The sequence below is a fragment of the Corylus avellana genome, chromosome ca5 (genome assembly GCF_901000735.1).
Source record: "Corylus avellana chromosome ca5, CavTom2PMs-1.0".
Classification (NCBI taxonomy): domain Eukaryota; kingdom Viridiplantae; phylum Streptophyta; class Magnoliopsida; order Fagales; family Betulaceae; genus Corylus; species Corylus avellana.
The window spans coordinates 10,264,939-10,279,786 of NC_081545.1; the positions used below are offsets into that span (position 1 = coordinate 10,264,939).

Below are 14,848 nucleotides of genomic sequence, written 5' to 3' on the forward strand. Positions count from 1 at the left end.
TGTGACACGTCAATCATTATTGACGTCAATTTTTATTGACGGGCCATCTTAATCATTTTGACACGTCAATATTTATTGACGTGTCACAAATCGCCACATCACTAAAGTATATAAATTAAATTTTTTTTAAAAAAATTAAATCAAATTTAAATTTAGCAACGTGGCAATATTTGACACATCGTTATTAATTGACGTGTTGAATTTGACATGTCACAACTTAGTGACATGTCAAATTCAATACGTTAAAAAAGTGTTTATTGACGTGGCACTAAATAGTGATGTGGCAAAAAATGGGCTATTGTAAACATGTCATGAAAACCCCTTTTTTTTTTGTAGTGATATTATTCTCATTAACTTGATACTCATACAAGAAAACATAAATCGACCTATACTAAGAAATATAAATCAATAATATAAAATCTCATAATATATTATCGATATATTCTAAGATGTAGTATAGAACCACATATAAGTAATTAAAATCTTATTACACGAAACCAAAAGTTAAAAGAAAAAATAAAAAAAATAAACCAATACTATAAAAACATTCTTTCATTTAGTTACTAGTCTATTCGCAATCAGGTTGGAAGTAATCTTTTTGCTTACCAAATAACAATTCAAGAGAAAATTAAAACCCTTACGTTTGTGATGATAATATAAAATAAACTTACATGAAGAATATAAAAACTTTTACGTTTGTGATGATAATATAAAATAAACTTACATGAAGAATATAAAAACTTTCAAATTAAAGTTTTACGTAGAGGAAGTTCATCCACAGCTTTGAGCATCATCTCAAAGGCATTTTTCATGCATGACTTGAACTTTTGGGGTTCTAGGAATCCCTTTTCTATCCCGGCGGTGACCCTCAGATTCCCCATGTAATTTATTATTGATACGGTAAGACTCTGCAAACCCATAATAAAAAGAAAAACTTGTTACAACAGCCAATATATTATTATGAATCTAACTAATTAACTAAAAGCAACAAGTCCAAGAATCATTCATAAAAAATAAAAAATAAATAAAAAAAAAATAAAAGAAAACCATAGTTTATATATATGTTCCAAACTTATCGTTTTGCAACATCTGTTTTTGTTTTTGTTTTTTTTTTTTTTTTTCCTCCTTTTTAGCCAAAAAATAAAGGTATTAACACAGAATTGAAAACACAAACACTCAAAAAAAATTCACAACTATTATGACTTTTATGTCAGATCACAACTAAAAAATAAAAAACACCTTCTTAAAAGCACTGTCAAACAAACCTAATGACGTTGGCTCTTCACAAAGTGACCTTTTGTGTGCTATTTGGTAATGCTCTACAGTACAGTTCACTTGTAAATTGAAACACTTATCTGAATTATGTAGGAAAGAGTTGAATGGAGAGCAAATTAAAATCAAAGCAGTCATTATAAGGGCACTTATCTAGAGAAAAACCAACAAAATCACATACTCTTTGTTTTATTATTCAAAATATGTGACATCTCCAAAAAAATATGCCACAAGTTATACTAATTAGATGGCCACAAATTAATTGTGAAGTTATATTTCTATCAAAAGTTCAATACCAAAAACTGCAAAAGGAAAATTTAGTGTATTACCTGAGGCACACCAATTGTCATATAATATATGCCTTTAACTGGATGATTAGCCAAAGCCATTTTTTCAATTGGCCCAACCACATTTGTCACCGTCACACTGGAGTTCCTTAGTGTCCTATGGATGTGTCTAGCAACCGCCTGCATTATTTGCATGCCCATATATATTAACAGAAATTTCTAATATGGTATTTCAGAAAAAAAATTATAAGTTTAATAATAACTCATTGATATTTATTAATTAATAACCATCAAAGAAAAATATATTACCAAATATTGTAGAATAACAAATATATAATTAAGTAGTATTAACTTTTAAACTAAAAGGAGGGTCTTTTTAATAAAAGTTAAACAAAATTGTTTTGAAAAATATCAAATCATTGATGATAGAATATGTACCTCGGGTCCTCTAATATTCTTCATAATCTCCAATAGCCTGCCGGTGAGATAAACATCCAATGAGCTTCTCTTCCTCTTGATTATCTTGTGTGCTTCCCTCACAAACTCAAGTGGGTCTAAGGATTTAGGATCCTTAAACTTTGGAATTGGAACATGTAAGAAGCCGAATCGGTTCCCCCATGGAGCCTCTGAGTTTGGTTCAACCATTTCCTTGATTGACTTGTAGGAACTAATCATTCTTGTGTTGAGCAACACTAAGGCTGTCGAATGTGCTTCACTTGATTCATTGCTTATCTCTTGCATGCATAATCGGGTGCCCAAGAAGATTATTCCAGATATTACATCATTTGTTGTCTGTGCAGTTGGGAAAATGCAATTCGATCGGTATATAAAAAACTAATTCTAACCTAAGAACCAAAAGAAATAACACGTATATATGGACTCTAAGCATGGATTTTGCTGAATCCAACCAATTAAGTTAACACAACTATTCATGAATCATTCTTTATATTATTCTTCAAGTTTTCTATGCAAAAAGTTCCAAAAATTCACATGCAGCAAATACCACGTACCTTCCGTAAACATGAGATAAGGTACCCAATGCATTAGGTAGCATAAAAAATGCTTTACTTTAATAAATTTTCTTCATAAAATTTAGTTTATTAAGTGATGTGTCACCATTCTATGAGATTACTATTTTAGAAAATGTGTTACGATCGTATTGGATAGTGACACATCACTTTTAGGAACCAACTTTTTAGAATAAAATTTGGTATAACATTTCTCAAGTAGCATTAGCATACTCAATGCTTTATTATAATCATAAAAAAAATTGTGCTCTCTCTCCTATATATGATGCTTTTCTCTTTGCAATGGGTTATGGCACCTCTCCAACATTTTTCCCAATCCCTTGCCTCAAGCCCCGTTGCTACTACCCTTCTCTAATACTTACAAGGCATGTTACACATCATTCAATAGTAAATTTACCGTTCACTATACGGAGATGGTTGAAAGAATAATTTTTTATCATTTCTTACCTCGTCAAGTGTCAGAAGCTGATCAGATTAATAACATTGAGCCATTGCAATCCACACCCAATAATCATTTGTTTGCAAGAATACGGTCTTCGGAAGTAAAGGAGAGCATAGTATGGCATGCACCATCATCTCATAAGTTTGTCCTAATCTCCATAATCACAAGGATTTATATCTAAAGTATCAACAACAGTTAATTAGAATATTTTCCATCTCAACAAACTCATCATGAGCCCTAAGCATCCTCCATGGATTTGACTCGTACAGAGGAGATGGGATTGAGATGGCGATAATCATACAGTCACAAATATGCCAAGTGACTAGCATTTAAGGGACCATTCACAAGGAGCCTCCCCTTAATGGGCACACATCTTGAGGTACGCACAACCTCTTCATTCTCTATACATGCACTCTCCCTTCTATGCAAGATCCCCATCGTTGGTCGAGTCATCAAGAAATTTGCATCAACTATGCATATATGCCACAACAAATAGAACTAGAATTTTGGTGGCTGTTATATTCTAGACACTAGTCAAGCTATTCTTAATATGAACAGGCATTATTGCAATCGGTGGTCGTCAGAATATGAGTATCATAAGGATTTAACCAAGAAGATTCCAATGATGAAGAGGTTCCAACAAAGGGGAGAACATATGGGTGTTAAGTACAACAACAAGATTTTCAAATAAAAGTAGATCTTCTGTCCTTCAATGGAAAATTACATAATTGAGCATGTTTTTTTGATTGGCTTATAGAGATGATATTGTATTTTAATTATATAGAAATTTGGAAAGATGAGAAAGTCAAAAGGGTCAATGATGGGGGGAGGGGGTGCTGATTGGGAGGAGGTAATGGTAAGGATGAGGAAAGGTATGAACAAGGGAGAAAGGAGAGAACAAAGACGGAGTCGTTTCGTTACTAGCTAGTCATTTTTGAATCTTCTGCCTCCAATAATTTGAAGGCAAAGGCGAGGTGAAAACGACCTTCATGGAAAATGATTCAAAGGTTTCCAATTATTCCAACCTTGGTGGAAGCAAAATGTGAACAAACCCCGTTTTTTATTTTGCCACCTTCGATATTATAGCCGGTGGTGGTATTCAATAGTCGCGCGTGACCAAGATAGAAGACTAATTTGGTAAGTGTACACTCAACAAATGGAAAATAAAAATTTTTTTTTCTTTTTTTTTTTTTAATGGGTTGATCCAATGACTAATTTTAACTATTACATCATCAAAATATTTGACAGTTGTATAACAGTCAACTATATAACATTACTCTAACAGTTACGAGTTACTAAAAAGTATATAATTGAAGAGATAATTGTTTTCTGGTTCCTACCCAACTAATCCGGCTAAAGCATAAATGATTGTAGTGAATATGAAATTCATGAAAATCAAATCACTAGCTAGTTTGTGCTAAGATATGTTGATCTTACCATTCCAAGCTTGTTCTTTATGTGTTTGATACGATCAAGAGAGAATGTCATGGTTGATATTGTGATTGGCCGATACTCCACTCCTTCATCCCCACTCCTTATCGGTGTTCGATCATCCTCAACCAAAGTGCTCTTTAACACACTCCATCCAAAATCGAATAGAGTGTTAGAGACTGACGAAAAGGTTTGTAACGCTCTTGCAAAAGCACTTTTGTTTTCACTTTTTGGTTCTGAGCGTGGGCGTGACGGCAATGTAAGGGGAATAGAAGGATTATCCGCTCTTTCTAGACAAGAAAGAAGTGCACCCATAAGAGAATAGCCATCACCAAGTGAATGATGAAGCTTCAATATGAGATTACCAGCTGCGTTGCTTGTTGTATACTTGAATATGTGAATTTCCCATAGTGGTTTGCTTTGGGGAAACTGATCCATTGCTATCTTTGACATGTAGTCGTCAAGATATTCATCGTATGATGTGGGTGACAAGCCGGCAGGGAAAATGGGGACATTAACATGGTCTTCAAGCTTCACTTCAACCCTTTTCCATTGTTTATCACCTTTTTGGTTTGTAACCTGTTTCAGAGTTCTCAGCATTAGTGGCACTTTTAAAGGGGTAAGTGAAAATTTTAATGGAAATTTTAGAAAACCTCACTGGAATTTCATTTGTTTTGAAATTAGTCTCCCGTAATTTAAAAACTCCCAATTAAGGGTATTGAACTTTCAATCATGTGTGTGTGTGTTTTTTTTTTTTTTTTGAGAATTTTTTTTAAAAGAGAATTTTAAGAATTTTGGCAAGATTTAACTGAAAATCCTAACAAAATACAAAAAATTCTCAAAAAAAAAAAAAAGAGAATTTTAAGAATTTTGGCAAGATTTAACTGAAAATCCTAACAAAATAGGGTAATTGAAAGTTTGATATCGTTAATTGAGAGTTTAAACTTTGAGAGTAATGTCAGAATGAATGAAAATTCAGAAAGGTTTTATGAAGTTTCCTTACAATTTTATCTTAAATTGTTTTTGAAAATCATCAATGGACAAGAGTAAATATAACATATCAAGAGAAAAGAAAAAAAGATAACTGAATTAGGAGATAAGATCATATCATATGAATAGAAGAAGAAAAAGGCAAAGGTTATATCAATTTTCAAATAATTGAAATTTTGTAATCGGGCAAAACCTAAGATTAGGTAGTTTCTATAATAGCCTGGGAAAAAAAAAATAAGGAAAAGGGGTAATATCTCTATATAGTAAGTTAGACTTTATCGCTCCAAATTATCATTCTTTTATAATATCACATAAAAGTTTTAATTTAAACAGTTGACTTTCTAATTAAGAAGTATCATTGTAAAATACAGATAAACAAAAAAACAAAACAAAAATAATCGAAATACCCTTAGATGATAGCATCAAAATTCTATGTAACCTTCCATACGTTGGCATACAATATTGAGATCACTCTATATAATTTTATTTTTTTAAGGAGTCGAGCATCTTATGGATTTTTTTTGTTTGAAATTTTGATAGCTAGCCTATGAGTTTTGGGTTTTGGTGTAATAAATCATAAACAATTTTTATTTCAATAATTATGCTGTGAAATGTTTTTTTATAATTTTTTTTTGGAGCACCTAATCACTTTGATTTATTTTTTTTTTTTTTTTTTTTAAGATCTTGTGGTTTAAAAAAAAAAAAAAGGCTAAAATTTTTTTCCCTAGTTTTCAGAAAAACACCATATATATTTCTATCTATTTTTTTTTTTTTTTTTTTTTTGTCCTTTTCTAAGTAAGACGGTATTATAATCAATAAAGTAAAAATACAAAACAAAGAAAAAAAACAAATAACAAAAACAAAAACAAAAAGAACTTTCAGATCCACCATGAAGCCACCTCACCAACCACTTTGACTTTCCAAAAACATGTCGCTCGCATTCTTAAAATAGGGAGGCATGCAACACCACCACCACCCACTGTCTTCGACCGTTCCCGGCCGCCTGATCTGAATACTGCGGCCCTGGAAAGCCACTCAGAAGCCGTGGTGGTGGACTTGACACCACATATACTGGAGAAAAACGTATATATATATATATATATATATATATAAAGCTAGAAAACATAAGAAAGGGAGAGAGAGAGAGAGAGAGATTACCATGACGGAGGAGAAGCGTGGATTGATGGGGAGGAAGACATGGTTGAGCAATGAAATGGCATGGGCGTCGTTGATTGGAACTTCAGATTCCAAAACAGTGAGAATAGAAATAGACAAGACCGAGCTGTTCAAGTATTGTCCGCTTGGACTCACGGGCTCCGATCCTTCATTCAACGCCATAATTTCTTTCACTCACTTGGCATGGAAAGCTATTTAAGGGGCTTCGATTAGTTGTGGCATTCAATAAGTTTGTTGGAGTACAAAAGTAGGAGACGACGGCTCCTGCTCTAACCATTTAAAGTCACTACTTTCCCACCTCACACAATAACTGCAATCTAAAAACAAAAACAAAAATTACTATTTAATTCATTTCTATTGGATTGGGAAGTAATGATATAAGTCTCTTGTATTACGATGTAACTCTTAAAATTACTATTGAGTTTGTGATTGTTAAGGGTATAATAATATAGAGGTATTTTAGATTTAAAACACCTTAGGATAATATGTTATCTATAGATAACATTAGATTATTTAAATATTAAAGATAAGTATTAGTTAATGTAATTTAAATATTAGAGATAAGTATTATCAGTAGTTTATTCTAATTAGTCTTTTATTTTACTATGCATTGTAATTGTCTATTTTAAGACATCAAGCTCATTAATGAAAGGGATCAGAAAATTAATTCCAAACCTTAAGTTTGAAAAGGGTTTTTTAGGTTTTCTCAAAATCTAAAAGGTCTAGGCTCCTTTTGAATCTAAGGTCTAAGTTCCTTCAGAACCTATAATCTATTCCCGTTACGTATTCACGTAACATTTGGTATCAGAGCCGCGATCTTGTTCAATGGAGAATCCAAGGCTGGATTTACTTGAGCAGCAGCTTGGTAACCTTATGACTATGGTTGAAAGCTTTATGAAAAAGATGGAAGAAAATAATGAGAGGATTAAAGAAAAATTGTCTGCATTGATTGCCAAATTTGACGATGGTTCAACTGATAACAACAATTAACTTCACTGCTACGAGCAGCAACAAATGGTGCTACCACCGTATCCCATGCCATCACTGGATTTCCTGTAACATCCCCAGCCCGTTAAGGCTGAGTTTGCCACTTTTCTTCTTTTACAACAAAAGTTCTTGCAAAGATCTATAAGGTCTATCAGAGTACTTGATTTTAAAGGATACAATAAATGCGTAAAACATTATTCAAGAGATTTTATTACAAGCGAAATTAGAAAACATTAGATTTTAGTTGCGGAATATCATATCATTACAATAACTTATATGAAAAGACTTTGAAAATTAATAATTATTCCCACCCCATTCCGGCCTCCTATTCCAGCATCCTTTCTACCTGAAAACAAGAAATAAAACTGAATGAGCCCAAAGGGGGCCCAGCAAGTAAAATCCACAACCATAAATAGTTTTACTCCTTGTTCTCAGTTTTGAAAATCATTTTCGCAAATAAATATAATTCTAGCCATAATAATATCTGTATGTACGGTTGCATCTCCCGTAACATATACATACTATTACATCTAGTAATAGATCATCGTTGTAAATCATCTTTATAAATCATCATCATAATGCATCATTATAAATCATCATTATAAATCATCTCTGTAAATCATCATAGCATATCATCGTTGAAAATATAGTATCATTTTCTCATAATAGGGCCCATGTACACTATTACCCCTGTGCACGAGGGTTGCGGGTCCTGTGACCATGGCACTGAACTGTGGCCACAGCCATGCCCGACCGTCAATTAACTCTTTCTTGGTGCACTCAACGGTCTAGTTGATGGAATACCACCTTCTGGCATAGCCTCCTTCAGTGGTTTCGCCTCCATCCGAGTATCGGTACCGAACTCTCATCTTTACTTATCTTGGGGCCAAAAATACTCTCCTCCATACATGTGCCCTCATTTCATAAACATTTATCTCATCTCTTGTACTTTTCTTTGTACTTCTTTTGATGCATCTTAGGGCAACATGTAGGAGGGTTTATCATCTTTTTTTCTTTCTTATAATCATCATCATTTCTCAACTTTCTTTTCTCAAAATGAAAACCTTTTCAAATATAAACTTGTTGTACTTAGAAAGCGTTTAAATAAATAGAAACTTTCTAGATAATTCTTTTAGAAATCCTTCATGCATGCAACATAACTTCATAATACATAAATAAAATAATCATTTACAATTTACTAAATAATGAATAAATAGCATGACATGAAGTAATTTTAGAAGGGGTAGTGAATTTACTTACCTCTAGACTGAAGCTAAAAGTGGTATGAAGGAATCTAGTTGCTCCAATATGACTAACACCACTAGTATATCTTTTGAAACTAATTTCTAAAGTCCGCTATCTCTTGTGTTCTTTCTTTCTTGTAGCGCTTGGTCTCGCCCTTTCTCTCTCTGTTCTGAGTAAACACTCTTAGAAAGAAGAAAGACCGAGTAAAAAGTGGAAGAAGGAAGAATATATGCAAGAGATGGGAGAGGAGATGAGTGGTGAAAATACTGAAGGAGAAGAGCTCTATTTATAGGAGAAAATCAAATACTATTTCACCAACCCTATACTATTTCACCAACCCTATACTATTTCACCAACTCTATACTATTCTACCAACCCTATACTATTCTACCAACCCTATACTATTCTACCTATACTATTCTACCTTCTTATTCTACCATCCTTATACCTACCACTTACTATCCTATTATTTCACCAATTACCATTCTCTAATTACCACTCTCATAAATTTCCCAAGAATTAAAATCCTTAGCTACAATGGATATTAAAATAACATCATTATCAAAATAATCTATTTAAATAGCTTTGAAAATTCTGGGGCACTACATTTCCAGTCAACGGAAGACATCAACAACCTTATCAAATCGCATGATCCATTTCACCACATTGAAGTCTCACCACTACCTTGTGCTGCTATACCTATACAGGCCCAGCCCCACCACTATTCCAAAATAGCCCCATCACCACCAATAATAGAGTCCCAACATAAAGCCATCTACAATTCATCAACCCACCGCCCAACAAAGCCATCTCTCACCGAGAAAATTCATCAACCCCACTTGCTACAGAAACTATACCTCGTGACCCATAGAGCAACCACCATCTCCAACCCACACAGAACCGTCAAAGAGAACTGAAGGGTGCAGATCTGGAAACTTGGTGACAAAGTAGCGTTTCCACTTTCTGAACGACCACCTAGGAAGAGGATGAAAGGCCAAAGACAAAAAGAATGCAAAATGGGGGCAACATTGGAAGAAAAGAATTTCTAGACCTTGAGGACAAGGTCTCCTTAAGGGGAATGGAATGTTAGAGGTATAATAAGAGGTATTTTAGATTTAAAACACCTTAGGATAATATGTTATCTATATAGATAACATTAGATTATTTAAATATTAAAGATAAGTATTAATTAGTATAATTTAAATATTAGAGATAAGTATTATCAGTAGTTTATTCTAATTAGTCTTTTATTTTACTATGCATTGTAATTGTCTATTTAAAGATATCAAGCTCATTAATGAAAGGGATCATAAAATTAATTCCAAACCTTGAGTTTGAAAAAGGTTTTTTAGGTTTCCTCAAAATCTAAAAGGTCTAGGTTCCCTTTGAATCTAATGACTAGGTTTTCTCAGAACCTATAATCTATTCCCGTTACGTATTCACGTAACAGTGATAAATTATCACATTATTTTTTTAGCGACACAAGACAAATTTCTATAATTACGGATCAAAACAGCGTCATTGAATGCTTTTTTAATGTAGAATTAGAATATGATCCTCTTGGGCTATTTTGAGCTGGAGAATATCAGGTTCATGGTTAGAGATTTTCTTTACAAATCACAAAAGCTTAAATAGAGACATCTATCTAATAACAAAAATAATAATAAAATATTATTTTAAATTTAAAAAAAAAAAAAAAAATTAGAAAATATTTATAAAAAAACTAAGGGTGGCTATGGCGGACCACTGTTGGCTTGTTGTGGCCGGGCGGTTTGGGGTGGTAGAACACCCCGTAATATGAAATGTAGTGCACCCGTGAAAACAAAAAAAAAAAAAAAAATCATTTGGCCCTAGGGGTGGCCGGACCACCCCGTTGGGCCATGGGGTGGCTTCGGGAGTGTTCCGGCCACCCCCCTATGGGTTGGCCGGCCACTCTTAGTTTTTTTAAAATATTTTCTATTTTATTTTATTTTTTTAAATCTAAAATATTATTTTATTATTTTTTTGGTTAGTGGGCAAGTGTCCTATTTATGGCTTTAGGATTTCTAAGAAGAAATCTTAACCATAAACTAGATATTTTCCAATCCAAAATGGACTGGAGTGGATCCTATTTCGGTAAAATTTGTATAGAAAAGATTAGCAAAACAAAATAATCTCAAAAAGCCTTAACTAACAAGCTTATTAATTAATTATATTTTTCATTTAAAACACTAAATCTTAAAATAAACACGGAAACATATCCCCAACACTAAAAACATGCCCAAAACCATCTAAAATAGACCCTAAAACATACTAAAAAGGTTCATTAATTAATTCTTATCACTATTTTTTTATAAATAAAAAAAGATAAACTTTCTCAAATACACCATTCAATTCGTGTTTCGTATCATGGTACACATACACAGCTGAGTTTTTGCTGTAAAAATATAAAATTGACATAACATATACTAGGAGTGTAAATCCAGTCTCGATTTCTTGGATATTGGCTAAAATTGGGAAATGAAATTGGGGTACCCAGTTTTGAATTTTTCAAAACCGAAACCGGAACTGGGTACTCGGTTAACCGGTTTTACAATAACCGGCTAGTTCCGATTGGTACCCGGTTATCTGGACAGGGTAACCGGGTTTTGAAATTTTGTGTTTTTGGGCTTAATGCCTTGCCTCAAGCTCACTCTCCCCCATTCGGATGAGGTGTCTTTGGCCAATTTCCTGTAGCTCACTCTATCTCTGCCTTTCCATAATGTTGTGTATGAGTTTTAGTGTTCATTTTTTGGCTTATTGTGGTTGGTTGTGGGTTCATGGTAGGACTCAGGGTGGTACGTTTATGGATGGAGATCTGCTCGTGAACAGGGACAGGGTTCGATGAGAGAGAGGGGGAGCGGCGGCTGTTTGTTGAAGAAGAAGAGAGAGAACCGAGAGACATGTAGAATATGTTATTAAAATATATATATACACTCGGTTACCAGGTTATAACCGGGTGCCACAAACCAGAACTGGGGTATCCGGTTACCCGGTTTTTTTATATTTTTCAAAACTGGGGTACCCGGTTTCTCGGTTCCGATTTTGGTTTCCTAGTTTTTTTGTTACACCCCTAACGTATACTATAGATTCCAACATCTTAACTATCATGAATTTCACAATAAATTGATAAGAAAAAAAACATACCATAAGATATTGCCTCTTTAATTCTTCTTTGAAAGTCTAAACACCAGAAATCGATTTTTTTTCGCTTGACCCACTTGTACACAAAGATGATAAAAATTGCGTACATTTATAAGGCAGAGAGAGGACTGGTTTCCTTTATTCTATAACTCAACTTCCCATCAAAGTAAGTGTTAATGCAATTGGAAACCTATGACGTCCCACATTGCCTGGGCATCAAAAATATGATATGTTTATATGGAATATACTCTCTCTAAATGGTATGAGGTCTTTTGGGGGTAAACCCAATAATAAAACCATGCGAGCTTGGCTCAAAGCGGACAATATCATATCACTTGAAGCAAGGGTGTTACAAAACCACTTCTCTTAATTAATTAACCAACATTTATTAAGGATTAGGATTAAATAATCTCATAACTTAAGGAGTCTAATAAGTACTCATATGTGCCATGTCATGTGGGACATTAAATTCTTACATTTGCGTGTTGGCTTCCCTATTTTTGTTAAGGACAAAAATTTCTTCTTCCAACTCATTTAAAATCGTGCCAAGTGTCTATAAATATTTAAAACGCACATTAAATTAGTAGTTTACTAATTTAATGTGCGTTTTAAATATTTAAACGCACATTAACATCATTAGTAGCAGTTTACTAACTTTTTTTTTTTTTTTTAAAGGGAATCCATATAAGTCTCATTCATAGAAATCATCATGAGCATAAAGCTTTTACAAACAACCATAGCCAAAGCTATGAAGTTACAAGCGTAACAAATGACGTGTTACATTCCAGACCCAAAATCAATCCATTAACCCATAACTAATCTACATATTAAAAAACAAATTTGTGCCAAACAGACTCAAACTAATGCATAGGTAGTACTTATTCCTCGGAACTGAGGGTAGACAAACTCCCAACCGAAACTCTTCCTCCTCGACCCGAAAGCCAAGATAACATTCACATCTACAATCCAAAGGTCTGGACTTATATGGCAAATAATCCAGAGGGGATCACGCATGCAAATCGAGAGGGGAAATAGCCTTATTACAAGCAAAAACAGGAAATAAAAACGTATAGGGAAATAAAGGGACTAAAACAGAAATACAAACAGAATAGAAAAAATCGGGCAAATAACAAATGAAAACCAACAGAACAGGGAAAAAACTGTAGAATCATACTAAGCGAGAAACAACAGCCAGAAGGAAGCCGATTGTGTACTGGCCGGAAACCGACGCGGAAGGTGGCGTTGGAGCTCATCGCGAGGGGACACGAAGAAAGACCCGACAGCGGACGATGGGCGGCAGAGTGGGCGCATAGGAGATTGGTGTCGCACACAAAACAAACTGGGGGGGAGTTTGAGTGAATCCCCCAAGAGCATCACCCACAAAGTGTGACAAACAGGCAATGCAACAAAAACAACACAGCAAAATACATGACAAAAGACAGACATAAAGGAAAAGAAACAAAACAACTAAAAACGAAATAAAAATAAAAAAATAAAAAATAAAACAGCCAGAGAGAACCAAAATCAAACCACATCCGTAAAGACGAATCCAGTGCAAAAGGTGTGATGGGCACTGGCGGATCTGGGTAGCAAGGTGGTGGAGCACGCGTCGAGGTGGACCAGGCAACAGACGTTCGATCGGGCAGGACACGAACTGGAGCCAAACCCAACCTAGCAACAGGCACGGCTGATGGAGAATGATGGAAGATCGGCCTCCAAAAAACCCTAAAATCAGAAAAGGGACGGAGAGGGAGGGAGATGAAGAAAACGCCCAAAGAGTAAGGGACATCAAATAAACATGATAGCTCTAGGGCGAGGGGAGAAGAGGATGAGGGGGAGGAGGGGGGGAGGGGGAGAACAGGGGTTCTCCCCCTCCGACGGCGCTCTCTGCTAGAGATGAAACCCTAGCAAAGAGTGTCTCAAGACTTCGGGAGCTTTTCTCTCTTGATATAGTAGTTTACTAACTTAGACTAAATTTAATGTGTGTTTTAAATGTTTATAAATACTTGGCACGATTTTAAACGAGTCGGAGGATATTTTCTTAAAAGGGATTTAGAGAAAATTTATGTACTTTTATTAATGGAAAATAAATGGATAAAGTAACCGGTAGCTAAGCTACTTCAGTGGAAACTCCTTTATTTCTCCTCGGAACAACTGTACAAGAGTGTATACATTTATAGATTTTGTCATCTTTGGTTTATACTATCTTTCCACATTTATTGACATTTCTGTCCTAAAATCATTTTGCTACCAACTTGTCGGCTAGGGTACACGTGGACACCCACTCCCTCCCAATTGGGCGGTGAATCATTAGTGTCTTGTGACTCTTGTGGGGTGTGGATGCGAAGACTGGTTGTTGCTGATCCAAGGGACCCAATTTACACTTTCACTTTCTTACTCTTTTCGTGTTCATGTCATCTTTAATTGCTTTTTCCTTGATGTAGAAATCTGCAGCTGCCAAAAAGCCGTGCACTTCATCATGGAACTTGCCGGACAGGGCCCTGAATTCAGCATTTTCATAGACATCTTTCGACCCAAAAAGCTTTTTTTTTTTTTTTTTTTGGGATTTGACTTTCCTAATTATGGTTTATTGTAATTTGAATATTTGAGCGTGGGAATGGCTGTTGTGTTTGTTTTTTCTGGTGGTTTTTTTTTTCTGGTGGTTTGCTTGTTAGAATATGATGATATCTTTGTTGGGTGTGAATGGGCCGGCCCAAAGCTTAGGCGACTTTGGCCGTCGCCTAGGGCGTGCATTTAATAAGGCTTCAAAAAAATTTTAATAAGGCCCAAAAAAAATTTTAATAAGGCCAACAAAAAAAAATTGTTGT

General features: G+C 34.5%; 1 protein-coding gene across 2 annotated transcripts; it reads right to left on the reverse strand.

Moving 5' to 3' along the window:
• Positions 1 to 429: 429 nt before the first annotated feature.
• LOC132183393 (wax ester synthase/diacylglycerol acyltransferase 11-like) lies at positions 430 to 6,803 on the reverse strand. Of its 2 annotated transcripts, XM_059596821.1 has the most exons (6): positions 6,609 to 6,803; positions 4,826 to 5,039; positions 4,467 to 4,750; positions 1,998 to 2,351; positions 1,602 to 1,739; positions 430 to 908 (listed from the first exon to the last, which is right to left on the reverse strand). In XM_059596821.1, the coding sequence occupies exons 1-6, from the start codon at positions 6,786 to 6,788 to the stop codon at positions 744 to 746; spliced, it is 1,335 nt and encodes a 444-aa protein (XP_059452804.1). In that variant the 5' UTR covers positions 6,789 to 6,803; the 3' UTR covers positions 430 to 743. The 2 variants fall into 2 exon arrangements, with proteins under 2 accessions (XP_059452804.1, XP_059452803.1); XM_059596820.1 differs by having other exon boundaries at positions 4,467 to 5,039.
• Positions 6,804 to 14,848: the final 8,045 nt, after the last annotated feature.